Genomic DNA, 23,502 nt, shown 5'->3' with positions numbered 1-23,502 from the left:
AGCTGTGAAGTTTGCTGCAGTTCGGTGCTTTGGACATGCATCTTTGAATAAAAGTTTTCAACAACCACTGAAAGGAAGTGAAAACAAATCCTGTTTTGCCAGTGATGATAAGCTCTTGCAGAAGAATCGTGAGTTTGAAACTTATCTATTTACAGCTCACAATATCTAGGAAGAGCTCCCCCGCCTTCAAGTTAATTTGGTGTCACGCTGTTAGAAAATTGAAGCAACATTATTTTTTTAATTGAAAGGAAACTGTTTCCAACATACAAGTGCCTCCTAATGTAATGGAGACAGTCAGTAAACGAAACACATTATATGGATTAATTACACACAAACTGATGTTTTCATGCCTTTCTTTCTTGCTTACAACTGATGGAAATATGGCATTTAAGATTGGAATACATCATTTCAATGAGAAATCTGGGCTTAATAAAAAATACATGCTGAAAGGTTATTTCTGAAAAGAACTTGAAAACGTGGCTGATCTCAAGTCAGACTGATATGTACCTGTAAGTAAGTAGTAAAATACTCATCATGGTTGCCAGGATGTGTCTGTGAATGTATGAATATAGAAAACAGAAAGCAGAGCTAAAACTGTAGCTATATTAAACAAATGTTAAGATACTGCCAATCCTTCGTTCACCTCAAATGTGACAAACAGAAATTATTATCCCAAAATAAAATAATTCCCATTGAAGAATACACAAATATGTTTTTCTTTTTTTTTTTTTTTAAACTTAACAAATAATGATCTATTATTAAAACTAAAAACAACATTTCTCCTATCAGGCATCTGCAGCTGTTTGGACAGAGTTTGTGTTTTACTTATTTTCAGCTCAGCCTGAGCCAAGCTCGGCGGTGTGACTGGAGGCTCTGTGTGAACAATCCAGCAGCAAACGATGGAAACTACCACACGGCTTACGTAATGTTCTGTTCGGCTACATGTGGCCCTTTCTGTTCTTCCTGCTCTTCTCTCCAAGCAGAGTTTTATCATCATGCAGTGGATGAACCAAATATTCAGAGACCTCCATTATTCGCTCCGTTTCAACAGGAGCAGTTATCACCACGCTAATTTCCATTCCAGTGTCAACCTGAGAAGATGATTACCTAATATGATGTCTTTAAATAATTTTATAATTACTTTGCTATGATGATCAAAGCAGTAACACTGTCATGACAATGAAGTCATCCTGTTAATGCCCCAGAGAACATGACAATTAGAGCCACTTTTTGTCTGACATTAAATGACTCTTTGCTGGGAAATGTGCAACACCTGAGACTCTTCTGTCAACCCCTCTGCCTCTTGAGGAGAAAATAACATCTGAATAATAAGCACCTTCCAAAAAACTGAGTCAAAGTCAGTGCCGTTGAACTTGTCTGGCATCCCGGCTGCTGTCAGCTTTGGACCCAAAAGAGTAATAAACTCCTCAAAGTCCCCCTGGCAGTCGCCGGAAAAAAAAAAAAAAAAAAAAACACAGGAATTATTCTACAGTTAGGCAATTTGTGGGTGAAAAGAGGATTTGAATAAGTTTTCTTGAAATGTATTTGTGTTTCTGAACCAGTCACTATTAAAATCTATAGAAAGATAAATCAAAAGGATCAGGCCTTTTCCTTTAAGTCATTCTTAATACAAAGGAAAATGCTAATCAATGGACAAAATACTAAAATGCTGGTTTTAATCTATCCAAGGTCTATTTAATGAATATATGAAAACACAAACAAATTGAACGATTGAAGACTAACACTAAATGTATGCTTCAAACTACAAGTGAAAAGGGAAAAGTTTGATGACTAAGGAATTGGATGCCAAAATAAGTACACTAAAACAAGATTGAAGGTTTATTTGTATCTTGTAAGTCTGGCTTTTATGTACAGTTGTTAAGTTCTGATACTATTTTGAGAGGGAGAGTGAAAGGAAGTTGACCAGCATTTGGAACCAGCTTTGATCTGCTTTCTGCACCAGAACAGTTACACCTTACTGGGTCAGAAGTAGCTGCTGGTGTTTCTGCTCCATCAACGTGACCTGTCTGCTGTGGACAGGTGGCAATGTTCTCTGATGGCACTAAATTTTGGACGTTTTGTGGTTTTTCACTTAGGATTCAGAACGAAGTGATTCACTTATTAAGAAACCAAGTGGCATTGAGCACGAGGGTGTGACTGGGTGTGGGAGATAACATTTCACAAACTGAAACAACTCAGAGAAAAGTGAGCCAAGTTTGACCTGGCCTGTTTTTAAGGATGGCTTTTTGGTGGGTTTGCTGGTTCTTTCTGAGTCAGAGTAAGAATCCAGGTTAGAGCGTGATTCTGGGAGAGGCGATGTCAGGAAACCAATCAGCCAGTCAGAGGTTTGGGTTAAATTGAGGGCGATGCCATAAGTTCTATAAATAACATAATTGTTGAATAAAACAAGTTATTGTCAACTAATTGAATAAAATAGAGATTCATGTTCAAAGTTTAATACATTTGTCAATATTTTAATTTAGACTTATCATAGTTTAAACTTTTCTGAATTTTTCACATACAGCGATTTTATAAACAACCATACAGACAAGCACTTATTTTGAGCAAAGTCTCTGCTATGGTCATAAATGTTGATTACAAAGGAACTTTTGGCTGGGCTCAATGGATCCACCAAGGACAGTTTGAATGGACCTCGAGAAAAGCAATTTAGGTAGCTAAAAAAAGCTCAAATTGGAGGTGTTTTTCTGAAACAGAAAAAAGGAAGCAAGAATCTTACCATCCATGTCAAGTCTCTGGATGATGACTTCCAGCTCCACCTCATTTGGCATGTAGCCCAGAGAACGCATGGCCATTCCCAGCTCTTGCTTCGAGATAAACCCATTTCCATCACGATCAAAAACCTTGAAGGCCTCGCGGATTTCTGCAGAGAAGACAAGCACACATACAAGCTGAGGTTTTGGTACAAATCAGGATATGAAAGGGGAAAAGCCTCCACAGACCCATTTGTTATGGTGCATCAATGCCTGAGTCATAGTTATTTGAGGGGATTGGCAGCGTAAGAGAACAGATTCTATTAGTTAACTGAAAAGAGCAAAAATAAAACGAATACCCCTGAACAACACGAAAATCAGAGCAACATTTTGGGGGCAGAGCTCTCTGCCTTGGGTCGTGAATTTTACAGGGATGAATCAAATCTCTCGCATGTGTTCTAGGTTGCCAAAATCCGAAGTGCAAGAACCAAAAATAGCTTAGAAGGAATAGGTTTTGCTTCTATAAATGAAAGGAAAAGTGCAGCCTCCCAGTAGATGTATTTCCTAGTCCCCAAGCAATGCATTTGTAAATTTACTCTCAAAATATTTCACAAATCAACTACTGATCGAACAAGTTGTACATATTTGCAAACTGTTCCATATCTTTGTGCACATACCAAACACAATTTTGACTCTATATTTTATTATAGAGTCATGATCTGGCCATGTGACAAATTTCCCCGCATGTCCAAAGACTTCATGGCAACTTTGGTCATGTGACGATGAATCTGCATGTGCTGCAGAACTAAATAAATAAGGAAGTGATATCAGAGCATCTTTCATTTTCTTGCGGCATTGTGTTAGATTAAACTTTTCTACATACACAACCCATTGTGTGTGAACCTGGTTTCTCTTTCAAAGGCCCTGCAATCTTGTTAAAGAGGATGGCATTGTGAACTCTGAAAAAGCAAAGAGATGTGAAATAAAGATGTGGCTGCCTCTACCAGAAAACGAGCTGTGGTTGTAGGTGTGTTAACGAGACACGTACCTACAACCACTTAAATAGAAACAGCAGTAGTTTAGCAGCAAATGTTTTCCATGATCATCTCAGGTCACAAACAGGGAAAACCTGTGAGAGGAGCGACAAACAAGAGATGATTTTAGAAGACCCCTGACTCTGGAGGATGTAGAGAGACTATGCAAACAGGAATGATCAAAGATTTGTCTCTGCAAGCGCCATCCTTGTAAAATGTCACAGAAGAAGACTGCCAGATTGGAACCATTAAAGCCAGGTACGCCAAAGGACATGCAACGCCACTGGTTTTGTAAAAAAAATACTTAAAAAGTTACATTTTTCACTTACCAAATGAAAGTACTCTTCTAAAATGACCAGTGGCAAGATTATAACAAATGGACTGAAAATCATTTTTGAAAGGATTTTGAAATATCTTTGTTATGGGTGCCAATTGAGGGTATTGTGTTACGCAATGAAAGATGTATTCTATATAGTCACTGTTGTAACATCCGTGTAGTTCGGCACAAGTCTAGATTCAGGGCTTTCATAAGGTAACATTGGTGCAAAAAAATTGCTTCCTGATGAAAAAAACGGTTGAGTGGGTTTTGAGAAAATAAGAAAGCCAAACATCAAATGGTTGCTAAATAATGTATAGCCTGTTGAAGGTATGCAGCTGATAAGAGCGGTCGTCTAGGTAAACTGAATTAAAATTCTGCTTGAAATTATCTCTGCCTCTGAGTTTGCTAAGAAAAAACTATTAAGTAAGTGAAGGGTAACTCTAAAGAAACTTTATCAATTCACTGCAAAGCCAGAAAATCTTGTAAATGAAAACTGCTGCACCGGTGAATTTATCGGGTGTCAGAACTGCAACAAATGGATAGGCCCCAAGCCAAAAAAAACAAAAAAAAACACAACATGACAGTTTGACAAACATTTCAGCTGAAAAGCGAAATATGGAATATCAATGATGGCAGGAAACAGTGTCTCATTCAATGCATGATGTTGCAGCAGAACTCCAGGAAATGGTTTTTCGTAATCAAGTGCATGTCTATGGAACAGACATTATGCCATTGGGACAAGACATTATGTGCCATTGGGACAAGCATCCCTGGCAATCATGTATTACAATGGATTACATCTGGGCATGCAATTTATACAGCAAATCGAAGTGACAGTCGGAGCAGCTGTTTTCCCATTGCTTTTTGCTACAAGATGTCTTCCTGCAGGTACAGTTTAAATCATTGAATGTCAGCAGTGTTTTTTTTTGTTTTTTTTTTCAAAATTCTGGGTGGATCTTATTGTTTACAGAATAACAACATTGCAGTATCCACCTGAGGTCCTTCTGTTTACTTTAGGATGATGGGTTTTCATGTAGTCGAGTAGGAGGCTACCAGAAAGGTTGGTCCGTCTTCTCAAGAAAGCAGCATATTCTTAATGGTGAGTGTTACTCAGTAAATTGCATGTATAAAAAAAGAAAAACAAAGTCTTAAAGAACAAGCTCAAATTGCTTAGGGAGGAGCTTCCTAGTGTAGCAGTCATTACAGAATATACATTCCCCTTCTGCACAGGCCAGAAATACAATAAACCTCCTATCAACTCCAGAAACATGAGCAAAACAAATAAATTACCTAAATCTCTTGTGTCTACTTACAACTACATCACACACACTCCTGCTGAAAGAAAGTAAATATTCTCTGAGGTAAGCACACCAAGTGAAATCTCTGCAAAAGTAATTTGCCAACAAAAAAAAAAATACAAATTCTTTCCACATTCTACCAAATAAATTCTAAATATCCTCATATTATCCCACTTCTACTTAATTATGAGCCCTAATTGAACTGGAATCATATGCAATCCCTAACAGTGACTCAATCTTAATTAAAAAACTGCTTCTGCTGGAATATTTATCCCAGTGAATAGCTGTAATATTGGTCTTCGTTTGCACAGATAACTTGAATTGTTCCGTTTTAAGGACAATTAATTATTACACTTTTCTTTAAATCATAGTTAAGACTCAAGTGTTGAATGACTGACATAAAAATGTTCTTATCTAATGCAAACATTCTGCCTGTAGACTGCCTGTCACTCTAAGTTTCTGACAGTTATGAAATCAAATACTGTATTGTTTGTCCCTAGGCCTGATTAAACACAAAAATGTAACAATCATCTTTGGATATTTTAACTTTTATCAACAATCACATCTTAATAAAATCTACCAAAAACTGTCATGAGCTTATTTAAAATACTTTAAAAATTAATAATCATATTTACCCCAGTACTATAAAAATACGCATTGATGTTCAAAAAATAATAAAAAATATTAATGCTCCTTAACATAGAATTTATGATTGAAGCAGACAACCAGCTTTTTATTTTGGCTTAATGACATATTTAACATTGTTTTTTGTTCTTCTCTATATAATTCACAACATAAGGTGTGGGAGGTTTTCTTCTCTTCACTCTCAGTTTGATGATTTGAAAGTCTGTTCATGTTCTACAGTGAAAAGACAATTTGTTTCATTTGTTTATTAGCTTTGCTCAATATATCACTCTGCTTGGAATAATACTGAAATTGAAATTATAGCTTGAACAAACCTAAAAAAGGCAGCTGTAACAAATTAGAGTATTTTTTAAGTTGGTTCAAAGAACATTTTTCAATGTTCATTTTAACAGTTCTTGTTGAGTCTAAACAGCAAACATGAAAATATTTATTTTGCCTGATGTTATTATGTTCCAATTGTGTTATTTATACAAAGTATTTTCATTTTGATCTTTAAAATACTAATTGATGTTGTGATCTCAGTGTTTGTGGAGACTTTATACCAAATACTTTTTATTTTATCTGACTGGAGTAATTTCTTGAAAAGCTAGTTCTTACGTCTACTTCAGTAAAAATAAGTTGAAGTAGTGCCACTCCTACTTGAGTAAAATTTTTAGGTACTCTACCCACCTCTGCTCCCAGGATTCCCTCAGTAATTCAGTGAGGGGAAAGATTTTTTTCCACTGCTACATGGCCAAGATGAAAGCCACACCGAACGAGAAGTTCAACAGCCAATCGAAGCCAAAGAGAGTAAGAAATGGGAGGCTGAGAAGTGGAGCACACTCTCTGGGACCACCATCACTCCAACCTGGTTGCCCCAGAGTGACATTAAAGAGGTGTGTCAACCATGGCAGCCTCACAATGTCCACAGCTTTCAGCATCTCAGGCTAAATCTTATCTTAATGACCTGGAGAGAAGAGCGCATAACACATAAAGCACACAGTTTTCAATAAGTTTAAAAACCTTTTTTATGATTTCAACTTAAACCTTTCTATCATTTGATGTATGCTTTGCATTGTTGTGTAGCCCTTTGCATTAGTTGCGTTTCCATTACAAAATGTTGTCAATAATCTGCGGATTTTGTAAAAATACAATTTTGCCATTAAAAAACATGCTTTGCCATGATCCTCAAACTACTTCCAGTCGTTGTCTTCTTCGTGGTTTGCACATTGTTGATCATGTGACTTGTGTGATGCAAAAAAAAAAAATCAGTTGCAGTTTTGCCAAATAAACCACTTTATCCTAGCACCTTATCCTAGTTTTTACAATATTGCTAATTTATTTTCGAAATGTCTACCGTTTTGCACAATTTTATGGTCAATAAAAACACAGCTACTTGTATGGAGGACATACAAGACCGATTCCACTAGTTGTCCTGTACAGTCATTCACTCTGTGGGAGGCAGAGACAGAAAACATATGTGTTATTTTAAATCTTTCATGAGTGTAGCTAAACATTTGTGTCAAACCACCAAAGCTAATACAGAATTTAACAAAGCTGTTCAATGTTGAAGGAATAAATCAGCAGGGGGATTTTTGGCTATTTTTCAAATGAAAGCAAGAATAAAAAATTATTTTAATATCTCTTTACATGCTATTTTTTTTTACCTTTACTGAAAGATTAATTTCATTCTCACCATCATCTGTTTCATTTTATGGTATAATTATATTTCTGCATGTTTTTTTTGTTTTTTGATTGCTGCTGTTGCATCTTTTGAGACAGCAGCACCTCCCAGAAGGTGTGAATATGGTTGGAAGTGTGTGGTATTTGCTTTGATGTTTTGAAGAGCTTTTTGGCCTTCGGAGATGCTAAGCCGCCTGGTCCCCTGTGGTGTGATTCAATGAAGGATGATAAACCCAAGTTGAGATTGAGATCCGAGAGCCAAGCATCTAAAGCTGAACTCCCACAGAGAATAGTGCAGTACACACCACATATATGGCATATATATCACTGAGAAGCACGAGACACATCATCACTTTCCATACTCTACACAGTAAAAGCAGCTAAAACTGAGATGATTCATGCAAACATAAAGGATCTTTACATAAAGGTGCTTCTCAATAATAAAATAATTTTTTCCAAGCTCTGCTCTATCTTCCTTTTTGGACACTTCTGTCTGCGGGGAAACTGTCAAGATAACACTACTCACCCCTATGACAGTGTCGGTTATAACATCCTTTTTTCTGTATTAAATGTCCTTTTATTATTGTTTTCAGCCAATATTCTATTTTCTGAGAATCATATCTTTGGTTTTCACTAGCTATAATCCATAATCATTAGAAATAACAAAGATAAATAACTGAAATCAGTTACTCTGTGTAAGAAATACATATACAATTTATGTTTTTTAATTGAATTACTGAGTTCAATACATTTTTAATGACGCATGGAGATCCACAAACGAAAAACATTCTTGCACATAAGATATTTACCTTTTTGAATTATGCCTTGAGCAGAGCATCAATACGTTTTATGTTTAATGCTTTACTGCTGCTAAAAATAACAGTAAAAGGGAAAAAAAAAGCCAATTATATGTTTTGCACTGTGAGCATAACAACCCAATGCCAGGGTTTTTGTGAAAGTGAAGTATCCATGAACGTAATCCAGAGCTTCTTTTTTCCCAGAGCCACAGATCCTCTTTGCTTCAGTCAGACCTACATCTGTTCAGGACTGCTTTGGATCAGTAATTGCAGCACACCCACTCTTTATGTAAGACCTTATCAGGATGAGAAAAACACTGCGGTGCTGTTTGTGTGAACCTAGGGCGACTATTTTTAAACACCCATAGGAACCTCAGTTCATTTTTTTAGCGAGATACGGGCCTGCTCAAACACCCAGAAGACTTTCTATTACCATAATAGGCCTCTAACAAGTCCCTGGAGAATACAAAAGGAGTATACGGCAAGTTTTTAAGTTGACTGAATGCTGAGGGAAAATCCCATTTGAGTGTTTGGGTGGCATGAAGTTTTAGGGATATTAACTTTGCTAGTGCAGCGCGGATATAAGCAAAGAAAGAAATAGGAGGAGGAGGGGAAAGGTAAAAGTAGATGAGATGTTTTATCATAAAAAAATAAAATAAATTCTCTGAGTTAACTTTTTAAACCCCACTTGACCTTGGATGATGGAAAAAGGTAAACGGCTGTGAAATTTTCGCTGATTTTTGTTCTTTCTCTTTATTTCCCAGGAGGGAACGAGTATCATTGATCTGTCTCCAATTTTTTTATTCTTTTTAAAGTTGCAAGTTTTCATCATCACAGCACAAAACCAAGCTGAGCCAGGCCAATACCCACAAGGCAAAAAAAAAATAAAATAAAAAATGTGAGAAGCACCTCAAGCAAAGGTTGGATGTGAGCGATCAAAAGCATTCGCTATGCTCCGCGAATTATTCATCAATGTCTTAGCAGGTTCGCCAACTTAATGGTATCATCTCATTTATAGATGAGTTTTTTTACGCTCCTGGTATTGTCTAGTCTATTGCGGACTGGGCTATATTGTTTATCAAAGGAAGGAAATATTAGCTGCAGGGGAAAAAAGCCCTTCACGTTCCAGAACTCATCACAGTTGATTTCACAGGTGATAAAGTCTGGTGGAGTCACTCCTTCATGGCAATCGATCAGAATGGGAATAAATTACTTTGATTCAACCTACCCGACAGTTGCAATCATCACATTTCACGATATTCTACGCTAATCTGCACCTCGTGTTTTCTATCAAGACCTATTTTGTCGAGGTTAGATGTCGGGGAAGCCAGAGAAAAAGATTAACTAAGAATTTGTGAGAAGACTGCATTTGCTGACATGATTAAAATGTGAAGTAATTTACCTGTAAGAATTTAACAACACCATATTTCCATTCTAATTTTGATAAAAGCATATATTATTGCCGTAAAGACACAATTCTCTTGCTTGATGTATATAGTAAAGGGACATAGCTTACTTTGATGATGTGCAAATCCAATCAAACTGGGTTAAACTGTAACAATCTTCTTCTCTACTGCCCTTTTCTCAAAAATGAAACCAAACAGATTAATAGTCCACTTGTAATCCGCAGGACTAAAACATTGCAAAAAGGACGTTTTGTGTTTGATCAATTATTTCTTTGTTGTAGCACAACTTCTAGGAGATAAAATTCATTATGTTGAAAGCTTGTTTATTTCTATTAAATGGTGCCACATTTATGAAGCAGAGTTAAGTAATTTGGGTAAAAATGTCTCTATTCCTCTACTAGGAATTCATATCTGCTTATTTTGCCAATGACTCTTATTTGATGTCAGTTGTTGAATAGGATTCTTGAAGTTTGAAGAAACAAGACATATTGGACATGTAGTTAATTATTTATTTGAACAGTTGCATCATTTGAAGAGACATAAACTGGTTTCTAATGATATAAGTTTCTTCCTTCTTCCTGCTTCAAAATTCAATATGGCTTTGGTCCCACTAAAGGTAGTGATAAAGGAAACAGGTTATCCCTCCTGTTAGCACTGCATTTCATTAAACCAGCTGCCAGGTCATAATGCACAGCCTTTGTTTGTGAACATGGTTCCAGTCGCTCAATAAAAAAATGAAACTGCGTTGAATATATTGTTATCACTTATAGTTTTTCACGGACTTCAGCTGCACCATAAACCTTTAGGGTTAAGTTGTTCTTCACACTTCATGATGAAAAATGTCAACACCAACTGGAGAGTCAAAGTTGACCCATTTCTGTTTTACCTTTGTTTTCCTGCAAATGGTAGTCACAGAGCCATAGTGAGAGCAAGAAATGAAATAATAAAATAGTTTTGCTTTACCAGTGATACAGCAGAAAGCACTGACAGCAGCTACTTAGATCGCTGGCTACAAGGAGAGCAACACCACTTTATGATCCTCCATTATCCTCCAACCTGAGAAATACATTTTTCACATGAATCTTAAGCAGAACGGAGCGTGCTAAGACTCGCATAGAGGAACTGAATTTAATTTTGAAGCTTTAAATGCATATCAGATTAACTTTAAAGATGTGATCGTGACACAGAGCTCACCCACAGTGTTGTTGGTGTGGTGGAAACACCCAGCACCATATTTCACACATGTTGCCAAGGTGGATCCTCCACCACTTATCTTTGTTTCCACAATCGCAGCTGCATTTACAGGAAACACATCCCTCTGATCTTGCTGGGTTGATCTGGGTGATGTGAATGACTAAAACAATCTGTAAAGGATGAGAGACTGACGTAAAATTAACAACTGGATGCAATCAACCATCCAGTGTTGCCACAGACTTCTCAGGAGGAGGTACTGGTGCAAAACAAAGAGTGGAACGATTGGCTTCTGCAGTAGTCCAGGAAGTAATAGTACATCTATAAACATGATTTTAATCATACATAAAGTTTACTTGGAATATACTGGATACATTTCATGTCTTATATCATGCACTGGGAAGCCCTGTGCACCAAAACTGAGCTGCTGTTAAAATTACAATGAGAAGAAAGTCATAAAGTCTGGAGGAGATTCATGCAAAGCAGCAAAACAAAATCACTCCAATGTTTCTCCTTGAAGTTTGGGGAAGAGCAGCAGAGAGTGTGGAGAAAAGACTGTCTCGTTTTTAGAGTTAATGGGTGAAAACTATGATTTCCATGTTTTGTAACGTAGAACCAACGTGGAGCATAGTGGCCCATACAAATTAAATAAGCAGAAGAATACAAGATGGAAAAATCAAATTTTCTTCACAAATTGTACTGAAATGCAAACACATTCACATTATCCTTTAAACAGATTGCCAACATTTTTTGTGCATTTTGTTCCTGCAGGATTGATTAAAGCATCACCTTCTGACAGGCAAGAAAATACAGGAAACAGTTTGACAGACAGACTCTGACACTGATTGTTGTTAAGATGGTTGAAAAGTCATGTCTGTCTCCTGAAGCAAATTATAATCTGAGCCAAACAATCACTCGTTTAAAACAGTTTTATGCCTCACTGAACTTTTTCAGCTAGTATTGATATTTGTGCTATTTGACTATGCTGTGTGTTAACAGGCATTCACTTAGGCATAACAGATGATGCACTTTGGCTACAAATGCTTACAAGCTTCCCTGCAAATCTCCAGGAGAAACATTTCAGAAATCTACAAAACTGAATCTTCAAAACAACATAAAAAAAACTTGGATATAAAATTACATATTTGACTTAGAAGCTAATGTCCCTTCAACATTTACTTTGTAATTATCGATAGCACTTCAAAGGGTGCAAAGCATTAAAGAGGGATTTTTCAGACATTATGAGATTCACAAACCAATTTTTGAAGCTCAGACTCAGGAGGAGCAGCATGGTTTTCACTCTGAAGCAGTGGATCATATATTTATGCCTTGTAAAATTGCAGAAGGAAGCAGATAAAAGATCTCAAAAAGCATCATGATTTAGAAACAGGAGAAAAAGCCACTGACATGTATCAATCTGAAACGGATTACAAAGCCATTTTGGAGGCTTTGGGTTTCCAGCAAAAAGTAGATCAGTGTTTTTTACACTAAGTTGTCTTTAGTGTAAAAAACATTTTTTTTAAATAAATGTTACATTGTGTAGCTTTAAAGATTTCTGTAGAAACACCTGACAGAAATAGAAATAAAGCATAAATGAAAATCTGTTTAAAATAGTGTTCAGGCCAGAATATTCATCAATGTTCAATGTTAGCTGTTCAAATATGTTTCGGAAATAAAAAAAATATGTTTTACAATTAATTTATACACTTTAGCTTTAGATATGCACATAAAGGAGTACTAGTACAAACACCATTCAAATGGTATAAAACTTGTGTTTTCACAAGAGGTTTTCACAACCGGTGGCTCACCAGCTGAGGTGCCGGGTCACATCAACCTCTGAGAGACGGCTCATTTCTACTCACATCTTTATCACCATCTATGTCAAGTGGAGTTTTTTCATATAACAAATCCAGGCAGGTGACACATTCAAGACATCCATTTTGAAATTCATCCCCGCCTGTCTGTCTGTCTGGCAGGTTGTGTAAGGCAGCCATGCATCATGGAGAGCAGGAATAGTGTTGGACAGAACCACATGAAGGAGGAGACGGGCAAAGTAAGATTTATTTTCCTTATAACCATCAGTGCAACACATTCGCAATGTCACAAATGTACTTTTTGTTACTGTTTAGTTACATTTATAAAGTTGACTTTGTTCACTTTTTTTTTTTTTTTGCAATATTCAGGAACATAATATTCTGTAATCCACAAATAACTAAAAATCCTGGACAATTTACAAGCTACTTAGTGTAGAGGAGCCCTAATTGTTTGTTTCTTTACAGATATATGCATTAGACATAATCTTAATTAGCTAACAACAAAAGCTGGTTAAATTGCAGAATACACAGTGCCTTGTAATCTATTCAAAACCCTGAACTTCCTCAGATTTTCTCACATTACAACCACCTTCAAACAGGTGGAATCTCTACCAGACATTCTCCAAATGTCTGTGTGAGCATGCATTTATCTGAGCCATTCCACTGTAGCTGCCATATTTTGTTTATTCTCCTTGATGGAAGGATGAATTCCCACCAAGTCTCATTTTCTTCACCATCTAATATGTTCTCTTTTAAGATTTTCTGGAATTTAACTCCATTCTGTTTTCATCTTTTCTTCAACTCTAAATAAATGCCTTGTTCTATGAATTCCCTTTACGATAATGCTGTCATGATCCTGTGTCAGAACTGGATGTGGGGTGTTAAGTTTGATGCGAAGCATTAGTTTTCTGTTAGAAGTAAACTGATTCTTCCTTTTTAGCTGTGGGTTTCTGCAACTCTTGAAAAGGATTTTACTTGGTGGTAGCAGAGCCACTAACTTATATTTTCACTTTTTGCCACAATAAAATTGATGGATGTTTGTGTCAGTGATTGTGAAATATGAACAAGTTCAACAGCTGTGAATGTTTCTAGTGGATGCTACATTTAAAGCTTCAAAAATAAAACACATAATTAAATGTAAAGTTAAAGTCTCATATTGCTGTTAATTTAAAAGACATTAATTTCTAATTGTGTTCTTTTTTTTTTGAAGGTTCAATTTTCCTCTGCGATATTTGAAACCTCTTGTTGGAATGAGAGCCAGACTGAATGCTAATAGAAGTCGATAGCTGAGCTGAACACTCGAGAAATAACGGTGTTTGACTTTAGTGAACACATCTGCTTCATTTCCATGTGAAAACGAAAACAAGCCAGGATATCGTCTTCCCTCCTGATTGGTCATTTTATCATGTGTGTTTGTGTGTCTCACTCTTTATACACCATAAGCTTGAAATAGTCTCGCCTGACCCCCTCAGATGTGCACCCACACACACCGCCCACTGATTCTACACACTATACGTTGTGTCCATAATTCCTGTCTCTCCTAGCAAACGCAGACATCTTTAAATATCTTCATTTGTATTCGTGTAAGTATTTCATGAGGAATGGAAGTCAACCCTGCAGCTCGGGGCAAAGAAATGAGTCAATGTTGCTGCTGCAGATACTGTAGGAGTCTAGCAGTAGCATCAACAATGCCTCACAGGCAGTTTATGCCATTAGAAACTCTGTGTTTTTTTTTCTTTAAAAGCTGTCAGTCAATGCTATTTGCATTTGTAAAACTGATGGCAAGGAAATAACTAAAGCTCTGTTTAATGCTTCAGATGTTTACTACTGAAAACAAAACTGCTTCCTGGAATTAAAGTGACTTTGAACCTCTGAGCAGCTTGAGGAAGCATTTTTTTGGGAGGTTTTATGAGTCAAAAAGACAAATAATCACAATCTAAAAGAGCCAATTTTGTTTTTTGTCTTTATAAATTTGCATGAGGTGATAAATGCTCTAATTACATATTCAGTGCAATTACTCAGTGCTCATCATTTAGTGCTATTTCTGGTATTTCGTAGTAAAATACATAAGCCTTGCAAAACCATTTCAATTCCTTCATCTATATTTTATCACAATACAAACATCTTTGATTTTTACAATATTTTATCTGGATTTTATTTGATATACTAACATGAAGTAGTGCACAGGGAAAATAAATGTTACCTTATCCCTTTTTCCTTAATATAAAAGAGTATACTTTTGCCTGCATTTGTATTTCCTTAAGCCAATATTTTGTTAAAACACCTTTAATCTCAGTCACCTCAGTCTGCAGAGTTTGTCTCTACTAGATTTGCACATCTAGAGAGGGGATTTTTGTTCTTTTGGTCATTGTGTAGGAGCTCAAGCTCCATCAGAGTATTCATTTATTATTTTTTTAAGAACAGCTTTCCAATAGAATTTCAATATCTAAAAAAAATACGCATTGATCATAACTTTTCTAATGCATTTCTATGTTTGGACTTCTTGTCCTGCTGTTCATCTTCCTGTAAGCTCAGACCAGCTTCCCTGTCCCTGCTGAAGAAAAGCATCGCCACAGCATGATGACTCCATCACTATGTCTCTCTGTGGGGATGATGCATTCAGGATGATGTGAGAAATTTGTTTTCCACCATGCATTGTAGTTTGCATGAAGGCCTTGTAAACTTGTTATGTCTTTCTTTCAGCAGTGGCTTTGTTCATTAGTGAGTGATCAATAGGGAATGAATTTGCCTAGCTATGCTGTGAACACATTCTCCTACCTGAAATATGGAACTCTGCAGCTTCTCCAAAATTACCATGAACCTCTCATTATCTCTCTAATCACTGATATCCTTGCCAGATCAGTCAGTTTATACTCACACCCAACTGAAAGTAGGTTTGTGGGAATACTTTCCCTTTCTTCCTTGCACTTTATTTCAATGTAATTATTTTAGGCTATGCTATTTTGTTCCCTAGGTGAATAAATATAACATTTAGACTTAGTATTTGCCAAAAAGACCTAAATATTATCAATCAGAGCAGTGATTGCAAAGCTAAAAGCAGTTATGACTGTGACAAACAATGTTTTTCAAAGGCTTAAGTTTATCTTGGCATAAGGAAAAGTAAGCAGGGATTGTAAAAAAGGTAAGACAAATATCTGTTGGAAATAATCAATAATCCTCCTTTACAACTATTAGGTTTAGGAGGCATGCCAAAGAGGAGAATTGTTTGATCTACCATCACATCATCACACAAGAAGGGTTTTCTAAGCACTTCTCAAACTTTAATTAGGACTGTGTGTTTTGGACAGAGGAAACAAAGTCTGAGCTTTTCAGAAACAAACACTCCAGGTAGGTTAGGATGAAAATCAGGATATGTCAAAAAAACACCTCAAGACAGACAATTGTTAAATATTACAGAGAGTCTGTGATGTTTAGTAAAACATCACAATATCTGATGGCTACTCCCAATAAAATGTGAATGAGTCGTACTTGTCTCTTTCAATAGGACGACATTCTCAAACATATTGCCAAATCAACAGAGAAAGGATTACTTAGAAAGAAAATGTACCTTTTTTCATAATATGGAATGACATAGAAAACCTATTGGTTGAAATAAAGAGAAGAGAGTGCCAAGAGGACCCAGAATTCTGGATGAGAGGAATAAAGAAGAGTCCCTCTTCCTGTAAGCTCCTGTGTTATTACATGTTATATGAAAAAAGACTAAAACTGTCCTCACAGCCAAAGGGGGTTGTACAAAGATAAATGTTATCAAATTAAAGGGTGGATTTTTATATATTTTTCTGTGAGAAATTATGCTTCTGCAAAGAAAAATAATTTTGGCTTTTTACTAATCTTTTCTGCAGAAGTACTATTAATATTCAAAGAACAGTGTACTGGGGTTTTTATGCACTGACATACAAATCTAAGCCTACATACCTAGATTGCTTTTTTTTAAGCAGTTCACCTATGTATGTCAACTGAATTAAATTCCTCCAATGTAACATTTTAACATTTGCTCATTAATAAATTGATTGTTTCACTCTCACCCCAAACTAATGAAGGTGTTTTGAGGTTTTTGGGACATTTCCCTAGAGAGTCTGTCAGCGACAGAAGAAATCTGGCTACAATTAAGAAAATCATGGTGTAAAAATAATGATAAAAATACAGAACTAAATGTTTCCCATTAGCTTTGAGGAAAATGTTTTTAGTGATGAATTAGAAAACATTAACAAATGGTTGAAATACATAAAAGTCATCAAGCAGGACAAAGAAAAATGATTTAGCCTAAATCAATAGCATAATATAACAGTGGATATTCCTGGGACTGAGCCTAAAGCCAGCAGTTTTCTATTCATCTAAAGATGAGATATTGACCATCTTTGTATCCTTAACTTTGTTGCAGAGATACAAAGATGGTCAGTATCTCATATTTAGGTGAGTAGAAAACTGCTGGCAACTGCTTACATGATTCCCATTTTGGGAAATAATGCAAAAGCTTTAGGCTCAGCCCCAGGAGTATGTTGAAGCTTCTTCCAATAGGGCTGTTGTTAGGCAGTGTGGAAATGGGCTACCCACTTAATTCCACCTGCAGCGATATTGACACCGAGCGTGTGTGTGTGTGTGTGTGTGTGTGTGTGTGTGTGTGTGTGTGTGTGTGTGTGTGTGTGTGTGTGTGTGTGTGTGTGTGTGTGTGTGTGTGCGTGTGTGTGTGTGAGTCCGTGTGTGGCTAGTGGAGGAGGTCTAAACTATATTGAGCTGCAGTAATATGATCAACTGTTTTTTCCATCTTGTGTGGGAGGGGAAATTGAGAATATGGAGTCCAATTCAATTTATGCTCACAACATTGTGCATTAAGATACTTGCCACCTCCCTCCACATTCTGCCCACCCATCCTCCAAAGACACACACACACACGCACATGCACGCATGCACACATGCATGTATGTACAATGTTAAAAATTCATGCAACGATTCTAAAAAGCTTTGTGTAAATCAAAGCTTTGACAATCTTCACAACCTCAAAGTACAGTGCCACTGGTCCGTTCCCAAGGTGTCCATTGCAGTAATTGAAAATCAAATCCTCGGTTTGAGCTTTTGGTCCCCGTGCATGCACTTGCACACACACTCACATATTCACTAATGCGCAATTTCTTTCTGTGACAAAGCCCCGCGTCCCTGACGGCCAAGCTGATGTATGTGACACCTCTGTCTCCCGGCCAATTCTCGTCCGTCTCTCCGGAGACGAGAGCGATGACGAGACACTGTCGCTCAAGCAGCAAGTTTTCTCATCAATAAGTCATTTGTGAAACAAAACCACCGTCAAAATTCAATTAAAAGATACTAAATGTTGCTCAGTGCATTACAAGTTCAAGACTTACCAATGTTTAAAGAGTGGGCAGTCAGGAAGCCTTGACCTAATTGATTTTGCCGGCTCTCTCAGCCTTTCTTCATTGACTCCCCGTTAAATCTAACATAAATTGTAAAATTATTTCTCTGACATAAAAAGCTCTGAATGATCAATTTCCTTTTTATTTTACAGAAAATAGTCTTCCATTATGTTTACAACAGATTGCTGGTTTAGGGGATGTTCCTTGAATTTCTAAAAGCAAATGCTTACATGATTTATATAATCATGTAAGAAGGTCAAAAATATCACAATCTTAACAAGTTTCTAATAAAAAAGAAACAACTGGTCCGTTTAAATGGACTGAACACTGATGGTGTGAAAGTACCCTTAGTCTGGGTCGTTATGGCAGCTGTGAAAGTTCACATAAACTCGGGTCTAGACCAGCAGGCAGATTCTAGCCTGCTGTAAGACATTGTGTAAAAGTGAAACAAATCAAAGGGTGTGAATTTTTTTCACGTTCTCCCCAAATTGATGCGAGTACTACTTCTCTACTGTGAAAGCTTCCTAAATGCAGTTTTAATACAGTGTTGTGTTGCTCAATGTGTTTGTGCCATGCAGCATAAAAGACTCAATGAGACGTCTTGTCTGTGGCTCTGTCATCTGTTTTTGAAGAGTTACAAAGATAATGGTGCTAAAAGCAGCATTTTGTCTTGATAAGCTAAATGCTAAATAGTTTTACAATACAACTCTTGATCGATAAGCAGGAATGTATGCATCTGCTAAGCCGAATAACAAATCTGATGTTTTTACTCTACTTTTGCCCCATCCTACTCCAGAAACCCTCAGCCACACCGCCCAGTGAAGTCAGTGACCGTGTGGGGAAAGCCTTCCTCTTCCACAGCCTCTGAGACTTCTCTCCCATAGAATCGCTAATGATCTCCAACAACTGAAACAGCAACAACCTCTGCTCCCATGTGCTGCCTGCAAAGCATCCCGGTGCTTCCCCTGTCACACCACCAGTGTGACTTGAGCTGCAAAGCCCAAATGGCTCTGTTTGTCTTGTGACAGCATGTGTGCAGCAGGCATAAGTAGATTTGATTAATTAGCGTTTAAATGAAGTGTTGCCTGTTTATTGCACTCCGAGCTTGATTGTAAATTAAATTGGAATGGCGGGAGGGAAAACAGAGATCCACTTTCGCAACAACCTTGGCTTCTCCTGCAGCAAATATCAATGACAACAACAGAGGATAGTCGTGTTTATGGTCTGTAGAGAGTCATTTAAGATGCTGTTTAAAGCAACACTTTGTGAACAACTTTACCACTACAATGCCAATCGTGATCATTACATGTTACAGTATTTTGCTAAAAGAAAACAATGAAAAATGAAAATTGCTGATGTCCCACCTCCTGTGAGGAGAAAGTTTATGTTTGTTAGTATCATGTGGAAGAGCAACATTACAATTTCATGGACTTCCTTGAAAAATCTGCACTACCATCCAAAGAAAAGGTGTGCTTTTCATATACATTTCTGTCAATGCTTCAATGGGAGAAAATCAGTTTTCAAGCAGAAGCACACAGTGATGTCTCAATCTGCCAATTAAGGCATTCAGAAATGTCAAAATAGCTTGTGCTCTGCACTGCAGTTTCCAGTAGGCACACAAAGTGATTTCTGAAAATGTAAACCAATGCTTTCAAATCTCTAAACATGCCTTTTGAGCATTTTGTCCACATGGGACAAAGGATGGACTGTAAGGTAAAAACACAGAGGGAATCCATAAGCTGTTCTTTTCTCAGCATAACCAGTTATAACCAGTTTATGTTTTATCTATGTTTTATCATTTTACTTGTCTTATTGTAAAGATCACTCATATTTTTCTGAATTTAGCAACTCTACATGTAACAGCCATTCCATGTAAGTTTATGCTGAGTTCCAAAACATCATTGTTCTTAATGAGCTACTGACTGGATGATCATCAAACACAGCAACAATGTGAAAGATGGGAGCAGAGCAGGCCATTAGGTATGAAAGCTGAGACTGAAAGTCAGGGTTATTCCACCATAAAAATATTGGGCTTTTTTTAACTGCTAGTTTTAGACTTAAAAATAATAAATTAGATCAGTGGTTCATAGAACAGAACCAGTGTTTATTTTACGTAAATAAATCCTATAAACAGTGAATCACAAGAAGTAAAAATGAAGCTTTTTTTTTCCATACAGCTGTATTTGTGTCACTGCACCTCCTGTTTTAAACTGATACTTTAAAAACAGATAAATGAGAGTCGATGATATTGATGTTGCAGCTTTAGTGGATATATATATATATATATATATATATATATATATATATAAAATCATGACCTTTAAGAGATGTGTGCTTCCAGGTTTAATGAGCCAGGCGATTCCAGCTTCCATAAATCCATCTTCCAGCTGTAAGCCCCCAATTTATGTAATTATATATTTGTTTTGCAAATTATTCACTGGTCTCATCAGGAGCAGCTTGTTATTACAAATGTCTTTGAATAAAAACGTGTCTGTCTCAGAAAGGGCTGCACACTTAAGTGAGAATCTTGAATTTGATATAAGTGACATAGTTGGCAAAGTTTGATCATTTGGCAAATTTTCTTTCATTCAACCTAATTATATGACAACAAAAAACAAGATTAACAGTAAGTACAACTGGGAATGCCCAAATCTGTCTGAGAGCTGTCCAAGGTCCTAACCGTGCGCCTCCGTCATACAACTACCTGCTGGAAGCTCACCAGCTCAAATGTCACTGTATGACCCTGTCATGAATTCACACTGTCAATATTGACTCACAAACAGCCCTGTGATGGCCGCCCGGTCCGTGTGAACAGGTGCAATCTCACCTTCAACCTCGTCTTCGGGCAGGTTCACCGGGGCGCTGTAGAGGATGTCGGGGATGGTGCAGATGCCCCGGTACATCAACGTGGAGGTGACTGGGTGCATCGGCATGACTGCAATCTGTGTCTCCCACCTCCACCCTCGTCATAAAGAAATGTCTACAGATTTGATTCCAACTTCCCCCTGCGGTCACCGAGGGAACGGAGCAGCGTGCTCATGGATGGAGAGCATGGGTGGTGAACTGGGAGATGCGGTGAAATCCGCAGCGCGTTCCCTTCACGTTTCCCTTGGGTCCATGAATGAAGAGCAGGAGAAAAGCAGAGGGAGTCTCACCTTCTTGCAGTTCAGTTGCACGCGTTCAAAACAACACAGCAGCCTTTTGAAAAGTGCACATTGCGCGCAAATTGCCTTGACCGCTGCACTACGATTGGTTAGGACGAGCTCCACGTTAAGTAGCGGAGGGTGTTGCTTCCTGATTTAAAACGTTTCAAAACGGCAGGTCACATATCACCTGATTGCCCGGTTTCAAATCTGCTTCCAGCAAATCCACGCGTCCACTTGTTGGATTGCTGCTGCAGGCGCGCTCACTTAACGCGCTCCGAGCTCCAGATACCCTCCCTCCGTCAGAAAATACGCGATGAAAACCCTTCACACTGGTAAATAAAATGGGTTATTAACTTAACTGTCTCTCCAGCACACTAGGAATGATGACGGGTTGGCACTTGTTCAGATCTTCACAAGCATTAATTAATGTATCGTTCCCTAATTGGTCGCTGGCACAAAGGCGCGTTGCGATCCATATGTTCAGGGCTGAAAGAGGTTGAATAAAGCTCCGAGCAGGAATCAGAAATGCTGTCAGTCTGCTTCATCTGTTCTAGTCTCCACACCGTCATCGGGCTTCATGTGTACACACACACACACACACACATACACGCATAGATCCACATACACAGACTTCATGGGAGTAGGTATTCCCCCTGGTGCAGCACGCTCCCTCTCTCCTTTTGTATTCTACTGTATTCTCTGTGACTTTTATATATCCATGGCATATTTCAGGAAAAAATAATTAACAATATGTTTAGTAATCCTTATTAACTGTAATAAAACAACGTCAAGCTTTGTTAATGACATGTTGGTCATAAACTTAAGACGCAGATCTGCTGCCCTGGGGTGAGAAAACGCCTATAACTTTAAAACCGATCATCTTCAGTTGAATGTTTCCCTGAATTTCAATGAAAAGCAGCGTTTTCCAAATAAACGTCTTCGTTTTGCAACCCCCCACAAAATGTTACTTTTAAATTAGAGCAACTTGAATTTTTAATGGCTTTTTCCAGTGCATGATGTGCATTCCCTGAGCAGCGTTTGGGCTTCTGGCGGAATGGGTGACAGGTAAATGCCTTCGGTACAGAGACAATTATTTGGAGCTGAAATCTTCTCCTACACAGCAAAAGTTCTAAATCGAGTTCTATGCAAACGTTTTAAGAAGTCTCTTATTTCTCCATAGTCTTAATTTGTAGCTCTATTCTATGGGGTTCAGATTTTTTAAAAATATAGATTACCAAAGTTATCATTTGGACAGTGGTTGCAAGCTATTGCTGTAATTTCCTAAAAAATAATTTCTAAAGAGTGTTTCAACATTTCAGAGATCATTAGACTACCTAATACTGACATGCAGTTCATAAAACTGCTGCTGTCTTATTTCTTAACTTACCAGCTCTGCTGTAAGTATATAATTTACACAAGTGTAATGTAAAGAAATTTATTTCTGATTAGAAATGAGAGGCATCTCTGGAAAAGAACTATCAATTGTGATGCAGCAGTTTTTATTTTCATTTTATCAAAAATGGTAATTGCAAACTTGTTTTTACCCATTAGTGGAGACAAAGCTTTCAAAATCTCTGAATTATTATAATTATATTTTAGATGATAGACACAATTTTACATGTTCTTTCTGGGTGATGAGATATTATTTGTACTTAATGTTAATGAGTGAAAAAGTCAGAATCATTATTGAAATAACTTGAAACTGACAAAAGTAAAAAAGGTAATAAACCAAAATTTACTGAAAAATAACTTTTGTTTTTGAATTGTGGCTCAACAGAATCATTTCACAAAACATACCTAAAGAAACAGGTCTGGAAAAAAAAAACAATGGAATCTGTAGCTTAATATTATATTTCTCAACATAGAACAGCAACGATTGCAACCAAACAATTTCTGTAATTTTCAATGTCACTTCTGCACCTGTCCACAGGTTTTTGGCCCACTTATGGTCAAACTGCTCCAGAAGTCTCTGGTTGACAGACATGATAGAAATCCAAATAGTAAAAAGCTTACAGCAAAAAAAAAAAAAAAAAAAAAAATTTGTTTTAATTTTTTTAATTTTTTTGTTTTTTTTACAATGTGAAGGCCATTA

The 23,502-nt window shown here is 37.1% G+C and overlaps 1 protein-coding gene across 1 annotated transcript in view; it reads right to left on the bottom strand.

The window, feature by feature from the left end:
* cabp7a (calcium binding protein 7a) overlaps window positions 1-22,021 on the bottom strand; it is a 29,948-nt gene extending 7,927 nt beyond the window's left edge. The window contains exons 1-3 of the mRNA XM_015028830.1: window positions 21,092-22,021; window positions 2,737-2,881; window positions 1,337-1,448 (exon numbers count right to left, since the gene is read on the bottom strand). Of these exons, the coding sequence (XP_014884316.1) occupies window positions 1,337-1,448; window positions 2,737-2,881; window positions 21,092-21,197 (363 nt within the window). The 5' untranslated portion in view covers window positions 21,198-22,021. The remainder of the gene's footprint in view (window positions 1-1,336; window positions 1,449-2,736; window positions 2,882-21,091) is intronic.
* Window positions 22,022-23,502: the final 1,481 nt, after the last annotated feature.

Source organism: Poecilia latipinna, unplaced genomic scaffold (assembly GCF_001443285.1).
Source record: "Poecilia latipinna isolate Pla-1442-1.1 unplaced genomic scaffold, P_latipinna-1.0 Scaffold136, whole genome shotgun sequence".
Taxonomy (NCBI): Eukaryota; Metazoa; Chordata; class Actinopteri; order Cyprinodontiformes; family Poeciliidae; genus Poecilia; species Poecilia latipinna.
This window is presented reverse-complemented; position numbering and strand designations above follow the sequence as displayed.